The sequence below is a fragment of the Rhagoletis zephyria genome, unplaced genomic scaffold (genome assembly GCF_001687245.7).
Source record: "Rhagoletis zephyria isolate East Lansing unplaced genomic scaffold, Rhagoletis_zephyria_1.1 Rzeph_scaffold_00104, whole genome shotgun sequence".
Taxonomy (NCBI): Eukaryota; Metazoa; Arthropoda; class Insecta; order Diptera; family Tephritidae; genus Rhagoletis; species Rhagoletis zephyria.
In genome coordinates, this window is record NW_016157188.1 from 514194 (window position 1) to 527165 (window position 12972).

At 33.0% G+C, this 12972-nt stretch overlaps 1 protein-coding gene across 1 annotated transcript in view; it reads left to right on the plus strand.

The window, feature by feature from the left end:
* LOC108377025 (laminin subunit alpha) overlaps positions 1 to 12966 on the plus strand; it is a gene marked incomplete at its 3' end in the record, with an annotated part of 18562 nt that extends 5596 nt beyond the window's left edge. The window contains exons 3-5 of the mRNA XM_017633284.1: positions 11892 to 12516; positions 12590 to 12799; positions 12868 to 12966. Coding sequence (XP_017488773.1) covers positions 11892 to 12516; positions 12590 to 12799; positions 12868 to 12966 — 934 coding nt within the window. The remainder of the gene's footprint in view (positions 1 to 11891; positions 12517 to 12589; positions 12800 to 12867) is intronic.
* Between the last annotated feature and the right edge of the window lie 6 nt (positions 12967 to 12972).

Below are 12972 nucleotides of genomic sequence, written 5' to 3' on the forward strand. Positions count from 1 at the left end.
CTAATGCATGAAAATCCTAACCTCAAAAAAATCACCCGTTAGAATTAATTCTGGCTACTATCTTTGAACTAAAAAAAATGTTTCTTTTAAAACAATAAAACCCAAAAATTAATTTGAAAATGAAAAAAAAAATAATATAATAAGCTCCTAAAAGTTAAATAAAATTAAAAAAAACAAAATTTATTTCTAAAATAAGCTATGTAGATAACGTAAAAATTAACAAAGGAAATGATTTGTTCACAAAAATTAAATGAAATTAAAAAATACTTTTTTCTTAAAAAAATAAAATCTAAAACTTAAAGAAAATTTCATTAGAAAGAAACTATTTTTATTTTTAAAACAGTATAACATAAAAATCAAAAGAGGAAAAAAGTAGTTCCTGAAAATTAAATGAAATTAAAAAAATATTTTCTTCTTTTCGAAACAATTAAATCTACAATCCTACAAACGAAATGGAATTAAGAAAAAATACTTATATCTTAGAAAAAATAAAATCTAATAACTAACAGAAAATTAAATAAAGAAAGAAATAATAGATTCCTAAGAATCAAATGAAATTAAAAAGAAAATAATACAGTTTTCTTTTTGAAACAATAAGATTTTAAAATTAAAAGAAAATTAACTTAAAAAAGGAAAAAGATAAGCTTCTAAAAATTAAATTAAATAAAAAAAACACATTTTTTTAATATAATGATATCTAAAAATTCAATTAAAAAAGAAAAAGAAAATAAGCATCCAAAAATAAAATGAAATTAATAAAATGTTTGGTTGAATTTTGTTTTAAGCAAAATCCAAGTTAAAAAAAATTATATTAAATAAAAAAATTTAAAAAATTCCACTGGAGAGGAATCGAACCTCAGCTCTCTCGAATGGCATGCTATCGTTTTGTTCACTCTGCCATATGTAGGCACTGTTGGAGCAGCGCGAACAATGCAAGTGCTATCTGTCAAAAGAGCTTTTCACTATGAAAATGGCAAGAAAGCTTCTTTTTGTAAAACTTTCGTGCCAGAATAAACAAAATCTTTCAAACTATCTAGTAGTAGGTGCCTTTCAATTGTCTTACAAAAACTTTCATCAGCGCAGCTCACCGTTTCAAAATTTGGCGCACAGTTTCCTAAGCCATCCAGTAGAATTTGTACCGCTCATGCGTATAAATTTCCACTATAGTCCATGACCACCCTGGCCACCAAAAAAGTCTCAACAGGTCTGCTGTCAATTGCTTTGCAAGTTTATACAAAAGTGTGTCTGCACGTATTCTTGAGCATTTTATGCCTTGTGCGTCGTCGTTAAAGCATTTGTGTGCCGCTTTTTAATCTGTCCTATTTAATGTTCACATTCACACATACAACTACTTATAATGTTTAAATGAAGTCTTATAAGTTTTCTTGAGTTGAACGTTTTGAATTAGTTTCAGTCAAAGGAAGTGCCAGTTGATAAGCGAGAAATAAAGTATACATTTCTTAACTTATGCACTTACATTTGTACATACATACATACATATGCATATTGAAAAGTACAGATTTGATTTGATATATGTATGCACATAAACATACCCAAGTAAGTATATATATGAAGCTATGAATGTAGGCATTAATAAGACTTATCGCCTTGTTATTGTAGCTAGTTTTAGCTGGATAGGTCAATGGCTCATAATAAATTTTAGTTATAGTTTGGCTTAAATCCCATTTTTAATGGACTTATCTATACATATGTAAATCTACTACATCAAAGTCAAAGCGACTCACTACAATTGGAGTTAGGGATTGAAGAGTTCTACGCAAAAAAATCTCCATAAATTTTACTTTAGTCCTCTGAAAACAAGAATTACAAATCGTCGACACCTTTGCGCAATCGTTCACCGACCATTTGCAAAAACTTCCTAAATCGCAAAAATGAGATTTTGTAAGCCTAAACTTCAGCCAAAAGCCTTAAAGAAATATTTTTTTTTATTCTCCATTAAAATTAAACGGCCTTTTTGCAAAGAAATTGACGATATATGTATGTATTACATGTAAGATGATTAATTTTTGACCAAAAAGTGAAAATTTAAACCTTCAGTCCTTGATCTGTTTAGACTTATTCCAGGGTGTGGTTCCATCTCAAAATATCACGTACTTAGGTACATATCTAAAACTATAGAACCATGTGTTTAAGAGCACGTTCTTATCATTTGGAAGCGGAAACAGTGAATTGAGCAAACTTCCATACCTAGTACATACATTTGTAGCTGGCTGTGCTAGTAGAGGTTTTTGAGTGAAACCACCCTGTGGGAAAAGTAGTAATGCATTACATGCGTGATAAATAATGTTATGTATTTCCTTTGAGTTCTAGATTCTATTACTGTTTAATATGTAATCAGCATTCTAATGTATCCAAAAAGTCAAAAAAATTCATATAAATCGCTTCATTCCTGCATTACTGTAATGCTGAAATAAATGCCCCCTTTTCCTAGGACATCGCCGTGGGAAAAATTATGCATTTTTGGATGCGAAAACTGTTGTTTTACTGATTATTTTATCGATTACTATACACTACATTTTCCCACTGGGCAAGTACATACACACATACATCAATAAGTACGAACGTGGCATACATATAGATACTTGAGTGGTTATGTCTGAAACTAATTTTATGAAAGGGTCTACAAAGGGTCTTCGCTCATCGCTGGACCAACCTCTCTCTCTTCCTCTTCTTAGCTAAAAAATTATACGCCGACATCCCTGTGTCTCAGACCGGAAAGGTCAGTGTCCTCTGCGTACACTATCAAAATGGTATTGCCACCATTCAGATGGGGAGCACTTATAACGGTTTCCAGCATCAGCTTGGGTCTCCAACGGCTCGGAGTAGTGCTCAACTTCACTGTACTTAAGTTTGTAGGTGTGCGTTTCGATTTACTTATCTAAGGTCTTTTCTAGGAATTAACGCACTGAAAATATGTAGTCAATGGTGGGTTTGCCAGGTCTGAAGCCACACTGACAAGGTCCAATCAGTTTGTTCATAAAAAGTTTCAGTCTTTCGTACAAAATCGCCGATAGGACTTTTTACCAATACTAAGAAGCCTCTCTCGCGGTTTATAATTGGCCCAAACAGCAGGATCTCCCTTATTGTGGATTGGGAAGGAAAAAGAGATTCAAGCTTTGGGCATGCGCCCTACCGATAAACCAGATAAACCGCCAGCTTCAGTAGCTTTGTTGTCTTTGAGCCAAATTATTGCTGTTCTCGCCTCTGTACACTTTGATTTGGATTCTTCTTCATTAACGCGCCCCGATGTGGCCATTCAAAAACATAGAGAAGTCTTCTCTCCATAACTCGACACTGGATTTCTGCTGTCAGATTTCCATCTTAATTTTTGCAGAAATAAGCCTCAGCATTAAAACAATTTGATTGCTTCCTTATTTTCTGATCGAATTTTTGAGCCATATTCCTGAAAATATTTCCAGAAAGTCACTTTTAGGCGAAAAAGATTTTTTTTTATTTAAAATGCTTATTTCCCCAAAAGTGTTCAAATGGCATATAGAAATGTTGAATTAGACAAAAAGCTTAGCTTCCAAGAAAACCCATGACATGAAACCATGAAAAATTATGAAGAAGGTGGAAAATCTTCAACATTAGCTTTATGTAATAAATGAGTTTCAAAATGATATGCAAATGTTTAAAAAGATATGTTAAAATATTTACGGATATATTCAATTACAGTCATTAAAGTCGAATCACCATCTTCCCATTTTAATCCACGATGCTTATCTAATGTTTTCTAATTTTAAAATATACATACATATATACATATATTCTATTTTTTTTGTATATCTTTATAGACTAAATTTTATATAAATGGAGAACCTGAAGACCGTAATAGGGTTAAGAGAAGAGCCTCAAACACATTTCATACCTACAGGAGGTGTGAAATCGCTTGGACTACAGATGTTTTGTAATGATCCTCTTCCTGAAGTAGAATATAATTGGACAGGAAAAAAATATGTTATAGTATATTTTGGCGAGAATTTCTTTAAATTGAAACCCCGTGTGTTACGGGAAAAACCAAAATTATTAATAAACAATAAAAAAAAAATTAATGTTGTTTTTTTAAATTTATTTTTTTTTTATTAGGATTTGAAATATATTTTTATTTAATTCTCAATGATTTCAATAATTGCATATTTTTCCTGCTCATTCATAACCATAAAAGTTGCTGTACTACAATCTACATCATAGTTTTTTAAAGTATAGCTAAACGGTTTATAGTAACCCATTTCGAAAAACGATTCAACTGACTGATCTTCCATTGGATAATGCTCCATATATTCGCTTATATCTGTCTCCACACAATCCTTCAGTTTATCCAGAAATAATGGATCCTTGAACCATTTCTCTTTGAAGACATATCTCCCCATATCCATACAAGGGTCGATATTCATGTTATCTTCCGTCTTTAGATATAACTTCTTTGTGTTCTTCTTGAAGTATACTTCGTTCATATTTAATACCTCGTAAAAATAATAAATACTCTGTCATTGTTTTAAATTTATTTTATGAATAATTTTTTTTTGGATAATGTCTTTGCTTTATACAAAACCGACCCCGTTTTGCAGCCGCATCAATTAGTGAAGAGGCGCTGCTTATTTCAGTGAACCCCTAAACCCTTTCCTTAACCACTGAAGGCAAACTTTTCAAAATTGACATTTATAACAACAAGTATCCACGCATTCTCTGCAGGGCAATAACTTCTAGCTGGGTGTAAAGAAAACTTTCAACCAAGTCTCCAAGTCATCTGTTTTGTATATTCATTTGTGTAAGTATATGGGGCGTTCCATACCAAAACGGTCGCGGTCCACACTTCATGTGTTTGATTTGTTTCAAATTTTTAGGGTTGATGCATAAACATAAATAATAAATAAATATGAAATTTGAGCTTGATTAATAAATTTTTATAAAAACTTTACAGCACAAAAACAAAAGCAAATCGATTTAATAGTTTTCCAAATATCTCGAGAACGTGGCAAGGAAAAAATTTGAACAAAATAACACATGCACACATCAAAACTCTCTATTAAAAGTAACATGTTTTAATTTTTTTTCTTTCACGTACACATTTTTTGATAAAAAAATTAGTTTTTGAAAATATGCCATCTCAAAAAAAAAAAATTGTAAAAAAAGAACACAATAGTAGACTGAGTATTGCGCAATATTTAAGTATTGAATTATGGGGTGCACTCTACAATAATTTGGGTTATGAATTTTTCTTACAAGTTGAGTAAAATGACTTCATAACAAATTTAAAAATTTTTTATTTTTTATTTTAGAATTTTTTTTGAGTATACAGTTTTTTAGCCCATTAAATTTTAGTATAATAAAGTGTAAGTTTTAAGCGAATGCAAAACCGGCGTTATTTTGTTTTTAAATTTTCTTTGAAAACGGTTTTCTTCCATAAAAAAAGTGCAAAAAGCTGTCAGCATAAAAAATATTACAAATCAACACAATTTTGCAGTAGCTTAAAACTAAAATTTAATGGGCTACAAAACTGCATACTCAAAAACAAATTCTGAAAAAAAATTGTTATGTAGTCACTTTACTATTGCGCAATACTCAGAGCTACTATTGTAATTTTTTTCAATTTGTTTTTGAGATGGCATATTTTCATTTTCTTATAAAAAAATTGTGTACGTGAAAAATTAAAAAAAAAAATTAAATATTTCTTTTCATTGCGAATTGTGATGTGTGTATGTGTGATTTTTTTCAAATTTTTTCCTCGCCCCGTTCTCGACGTATTTGGAAAACTACTAAATCGATTTGTTTTTGTTTTGTAAAAATTTTAAACAAATCAAACACATAAAGTGTGAACCGCGACCGTTTTGGTATGGAATACCCCATATACATATGTGTACTTAAATAATTAAACACTAGACACAGCATCGATTGTGTGGCATGACACAGGCGCGCGTTAAACTGCAACAAGATAGCGGTGTAAATGGTGTAAAGTAATTTTCAACGCCAACGCAAGCAATTATAGTTTAAGTGTGAAGCATACATAGGCTTGCATACAAATGTATGCACATAATTATGCAGAGATATGCATGCATACATATTAGGGTGGTTCTTAAAAAATATTAATATCTAAATATTGTATGGGTCACCCCTTTATTTTATTATACACACATACGTATATACAAAATAAAGTAAGGAAAGCTTAAAAATACTATAGCAAGTTTAAGGGGTCGCCACTAAAATTAAAAAAATTAAATTTATAAACTTGTAAAAATTTACCAAAATGTTGACTTTGGCCAACTATAACTCAGCGTATGGAAACTGATTCATATAAATTCATAAACTCGCTTCGTAGCTGTCTTTATTTTGTATGCATAGTAAAATAAAAAAGTAAGCGGATGCTCCATGATATTGATATTTTTAAGGGCCACCCTAATGCGTATGTGAACTAGTGTACGCTCAGCTACCCGTGGCATACACATGGAATGCATTTCGTTACGCATCCGCTCAAAAGCCTGTTGTTGCGCTTATCTCATGCAACAGTTTTAATTGCAATTCAGGGTAAATCATGCAAAAAAAAAAATGATTCCCAAGGCAAACTGAATATTTTACAGCTTCTTTTAATTGCTGCAAAATGCCAACAAACAATTCGCCGGCTTCATTTGCCTGAGTGCGAAAAACTTTACTTTTGTTTTTATTTCCTTTTTTTTATAATTTTGCTAACTACGAGAAAATGTATAGCAATTGGATATGTACCTAAGTACATACATATGTATAAACATATCATGTAGAATATGCTTGCTCAGCGAGGAGAGTGTGAAATGTGGCGGAGTTCTGAACACGATCAACATTAAAAATGCTTTCTACAACAAGTTCAAACACCAATCGAGTATTTAGGAATATATGTATGTATGTGTGTATGCAGATATGTAAGTATATAAAATGCCTATTTGTATGAATTGCGAATTGCATTCATTTAAAATATGTAAATTTCGATTTTTCATGTTTCATATCATTTTCAACAATTTTATTTTTTATTTTTTTTTTTCGCGTATGCAAACAAATCTTGCACACTTATTTTACAAACAAATAAATTTGTATTTGCTCATATTATTACATACATAAATATGTACGTATGCAATTTTTATTAGCTTCTTACTCATATTCTAAATCTTTTTGGCTTTGGGTAGCTGGAACATTTTGACTCAATTCAACTTTTACTGTTCGCCTGGAGTGTGCCGTGCCAATGATCTCATCGCTCTGAGCGTTTGCATATTTTTAGTTTTTTATCCACCAGCCACATATGTATGTAAGTAAATAAATGCCAATAGTTTGCCGCCAAATAGCAGACAATTGTTTGTTTATTAATATGAATTGTGTATGAAGCTTGAGTGCGTTAAGCTTATTTGGCGCCTACATACAAAAAATATATACAGCAAGCAAACATTTTTTTTTTAGAAAAATCTCTCATGCGTTCGTATGTTGATATGTGTGTATGTTACGTGCTTGCCATGCAAATATTGCAAAATGCATAAGTTAAAATAGTTTGACTTTAATTTTCTAGTTCAAGGTAGACGGACACTCTTAATTTACCCTTGTATCGATAATTTAGCGATTTTTGGTGTGAAATTATGGAAATTATTATATCCTTTGGCTTAGTGAATGAAAACGTTTTAATGAGTATTGAGAGAGAAATGCCAGAAAAAGACTACACTAATGGCCGTTTTCTCAAGTAACCTGTAACTTTGAAGGTCACTTTATATTTAAAGGTTGCATTAAAATTTATGATTGTGTCTAAAGTAAAGAATTTTACTGTCGGGTTTGAATGGGTTTACAACCAAGAAACATACAAACGTCAAAACCGATTATAGAACTGCTTAACTTTGGAAATAAAGCAAATACCAGTTCTTCCAACACTGTCTAGTACTATAGTAGAGTTTAATTTTATTTTCCAAAAGAATGATTTTATTTGGTCAAAGTTTAAATTTATTTGCCCAAAGTTTAAATCTATCCGCTGAAAGTTGAAATCCTTATGCCCAGAGTTTAATTTTATTTGCCAAATGTGTTAATGCTGTATAAAGCAAGCTTTAAAGTTAAAGCTTACTTCAGAAAACGTATGTATTTTAAATGAATTCACTACCATTTACGACCTGAGTCCAAGTAAGGCAAAATTTTTTTTATGACTTTTTACGTGTTGTGGGCATACATAAATAAAACTTAAACAATTTTTTTTTTAATTTAAAACTTTTTTTATATCTATCTTTCGAAGTTCAATTGCATCTTGCTTTCTTTGAATTTTAGACAAAACGATGTTTGGCGATTCGATGTACTAGAGATGTCAGTATACGGAAAAAATCGATGCATCGATGCATCGACCATTTATACATCGAGTAAAAAATTTCGGATACATCGAAGCAAAACATCGATGTTTTTTCGACATCCCTATCCACTAGGCGTTTCCAATGCAGAGGAGGCCTTCTTCTTTCTCTGTTACCCGCATGCCGACCCGCCTTTAATACTTTAAGCTCATCGTTAAATCGTCTACAGATTTGATTAATTGTACACAGTGAAAACTTATTATTCAAATGGCATTTTTCGATTTTGGAAGCAGTACATTTTTTTTTGTGAGCCACCCTAATTAGTCACTGTTGAGAATCGCACTAGTGCCGAACTGCTTCTGTACTAGAGAATTTAGAAACATGTCGAGTCGCGTTAAATCTCTTTTACATGCTAGCAACTGGCGAATTTAACATTGCAATGCCTTAGTTTTTTAGAAAAAGTGGACTTAGCAGCAGCTTTCCACTTTTTTCCAGTGATATGTAGTTTTAAAAAGTAAAATAGAATAGTCTTTTAAAGGTACCATATTTCGCTACTTTTGAACTGGTGGGGATCTAGTCACAATCGGACTGATTCAGTTTTGGTGAGAAAGATCTAGTACGGAATCAGAAATTTTATTCACTAGTTCGTGGTTTCCCTGCAGGGAACGTAGATATGCTGATAGTATTTATCTTCACTAGTTTCGCCGATCTACTCTAAATGCTGCTGCACGTTTTACTGTTACTTTTTTTTGGACATTTGTCTGTACATTATTTGCATGTATGCCACACTATTCACTATATGTAAATATCGGTTACTTGGTCACATGTAAAACAGACGTTAATATGTAAGTAGATATGTATGCATTAATGTATTTACAAAGCAAGTATAGTACACATAGCGCCAAGAGAAATTTGGCAAGAAAATAAAAGATAAAATTAAAGGATGGCCATGACTTACTTTAAGTTATAAATTATTTTCAAAATAACTCCGCTTGAGTAGTTTGATTACAGAACATTGAAGTGTTCTCACAAAATTATGTTTTTCCTATAGGGACTTGAGCATACATACATACATATGTATGTATCCATTTGTTTCGTTAATAAATTTTTGTAGGTTTGCTTCCCTGCAAATTAATTTAGTGAATTTAAATTGATGGGTAAACAAACACAAACGCCGAACACTAAAAAAGCCAAATTCAGACCATTTCGTATTTTTGACTCAGCTATTGTTTACTTAGCATAATAAAGAATTTATCTTTGTGTGTCTTGTTTGGTTGTGAAAATGAGCGCTGAGGCTAAAGTGAGGTCTTTGCTGCTCTCTGAAATTTAATTTCCGAATTGTTTACAAAAGCGAATTTGGAAAGGTTTTTATATTTTAGAGACTTTCAGTTTATGTAATAGTAGTTTCATGCCAAAACAAAAATTTAAAAAATCCTTGGACCAAAAGATGCACCATATGGCAGTAGCCGCGCAAGACAAAACACGAATATAACGTCCTTGCTCGGTACTTTTTAATTTTATTTCATAAAAAAGTTACTGTCCCAGAGCTTTCCAAAATAGAACCCGCTCAGCGATCAGTTAAAATAAATGTTTCTTTGGGAGGAGATGGACAGAATAAAATATACACCGCTTTATTTCATAGAGATTTGTAAAAAAACTTTTACAAATACGTTATTGATTTTGTCTAAGATGGATAAAAACTAAAAAAAGTTAATTTATAAAAAATCTTAAAAAATTTAATTAACAAAAAAAAGTAATTCAAAGAAATTGAAATTAAAAAGAAATTAAAAACATAATCGATATTTTTTAGAAAAAATCTTCAGAATAAAATATTAAAAATAAACAAAATTAAAAAATTTAAAATGTGAGCTTTCTACGTCTTTTACGTACAAAAAATTAGCGGTTAGTTCAAGTCTAAGTTCTTACTAATATGTCTTTGATCATGATTAAACCTGCATGCAAATTAGGATGCCTCAGTCTCCATGAAATAAAAATTGTTATATCGCAAATACAAAATTTATTATATTTTAAGAATATTTCGGAGATTTTTTTGCGTTAAACGTGAGCTGGACCTATTTGGAAATAAATCCAAGAATCGATTTTTTATAAATAAAATTAATTTTTAAAAATAGTTTTTCAAAACAAATCACCTCTGATGATGGAAGAGTTTAATCTTTAAAAGTCTGCATACAAATTTTTATAAAATTTAGCAGCAGAATGAGAGCGTTGGAGGTAAATCTGAATATTTTTATGAACAATTTTGACAGAAGCTCTAAACCTCTCTAAAATAAAATAAGTTTTACAATTCCCGTGGAAACCCCGCAACTTTTTTTTGGTGACGCACCGCACCCTAATGTACACATCGTCGATGTTTTTGCAAAAATCGCCCATCGACCAGTTGCAGCAGCGACTAAGCAATCGGGGACCAAAGAAAATCGTTAGTATTAAAATACGGTTAAATAATACAGGTTTACAAAAGGAAAAGTTTATGAATATAGAACCAAACCTCTATATCCCTATGTTATTCGACGCCCTGAATGCGAATCCGAGGTCTGTTAGCCCCCATCACGTCCGGTTCGGGGTCATTTGAAGATCAAGTAGGGAAAAAATACATTAAATAAACCTGAAAATTCATATATGTATGTAAGGGGGTTTAGAATCGCTGAATCCGAGGTCCGTTAACTCCCATAATGTCAGGTTTGGGGTCATTTGGGGGCCACAAAATGTATTAAACAAAATTTTTTTTTGTCGCTAAATCTGAATATGGGGGCCCTTAATTCTTCATGTTATCTACATGTCATGCCAGGGTCATCCCGGTGTCAAATTCAGAAGAATTGTATTGCATTTTCGGGGTTATTCGAAGCATTTTTTCCTACTTGACCTTCAAATGACCTCGAACCTGACGTGTTGGAGGCTTGCAGACTTCGGGTTCGCATTCAAATCGTCGAATGACTTATGGATATAGAGGCTCGGCTCAATATGCTGAACATTTTTTGTGTAAACCTATGTAATCAATTGGGTGTTATTATTGAAATTCTTCTGAAGAGAACCAGATTTTTTCGATCGAAAAATATTGATTTTCAAGAATTCTATACCATATCTACGTAAAGTTGTTTTTTTTCCATATAAAATACATGGGAAACTTTAAGCGCTTTGAGCGACATCTAAAAATTTTTTTATTTCAAAATAAAAAGATAGGGGTATATTTTTTCGGCTTAAAATTCCGACTTTACTTTTTCACATGCATTTTGGGACTACCCTAATATACATACACACCCTTGAGCAAATTTAAAATCCACAGCTCATTTATGCAATGATGTATGATCGCTGCTACCGACTGTAGCATGTATGAGCAATCATTATGCTAACGAAATATTTGCCTTATGCCTAAGAGTATGCAGCGCTTTCCGCTCCGATCTCACTTTACGTTACTGATCAGTGCAATGTTTGTTGCCGCCGGAAATGATAATGAACACATAAGCAACATAATAAATATGTATGTACATGTGTGTGTCAGTGCACACTATCAGCATTGTGGATTATTTTTCTATGCATTTCCTGATTTTTCATTTTTTAATTTCCCATCAACAGGAGTTCCATGTCGCCTACCTCTTTATACGTATGGGCAATTCGCCACGTCCCGGTCTATGGACGTTGGAGAAGTCCAGCGATTATGGCAAGTCCTGGTCACCATGGATGCATTTCTCCGATTCGGTGCACGATTGTATTACCTACTTTGGCAAAGACTCGTACAAGCCGATCGAACATGATAATGATGTCATTTGTTCAACGGAATTCTCACGCATTGTGCCGCTGGAAAATGGTGAAATACCAGTTATGTTGCTGAACGATCGTCCCTCCGCTTCGAATTATTTCAACTCAACGGTGTTGCAGGAATGGACACGTGCCACAAATGTGCGCATACGCTTGTTGCGTACCAAAAATTTGCTCGGCCATTTGATGTCGGTAGCACGCCAGGATCCGACAGTTACGCGTCGTTATTTCTACTCGATTAAGGATATTTCGATTGGTGGTCGTTGCATGTGTAACGGTCATGCGGATACTTGCGATGTGAAGGATCCAAAGAGTCCGGTGCGTATTTTGGCTTGCCGTTGCCAGCATCGCACCTGTGGCATACAATGTAACGAATGCTGTCCGGGCTTTGAGCAGAAGAAATGGCGGCAGAACACCAATGCGCATCCATTCGAATGCGAACGTGAGTGCGAAAAAAATTGGTAGCAGCATGGGAATGTTCGCTTATATGTATTTTTTTTTTAATTGCTTTGCAGCTTGCAATTGCCACGGTCACACGAACGAATGTGATTATGATGAGGAAGTCGATCGCAAGGCTTTGTCGCTGGATATACATGGGCGCTACGATGGCGGTGGCGTCTGCAAGAATTGTCAACACAACACCGAGGGCATCAACTGCAACAAGTGTAAGGGCAAATACTATCGACCGTTCGGCAAATTCTGGAATGAGACAGATGTGTGTCAACGTGAGTGCAAACTTTTTTTTTGGAATGTTATGAAAATTATGTAAATAATTAATAATTGCCACTTGCAGCTTGCAACTGTGAATACTTCTACTCGACCGGCCATTGTGAGGAGGAAACTGGCCGATGCGAATGTCGTAAGGCCTTCCAACCGCCAAATTGCGACTCTTGCGCCT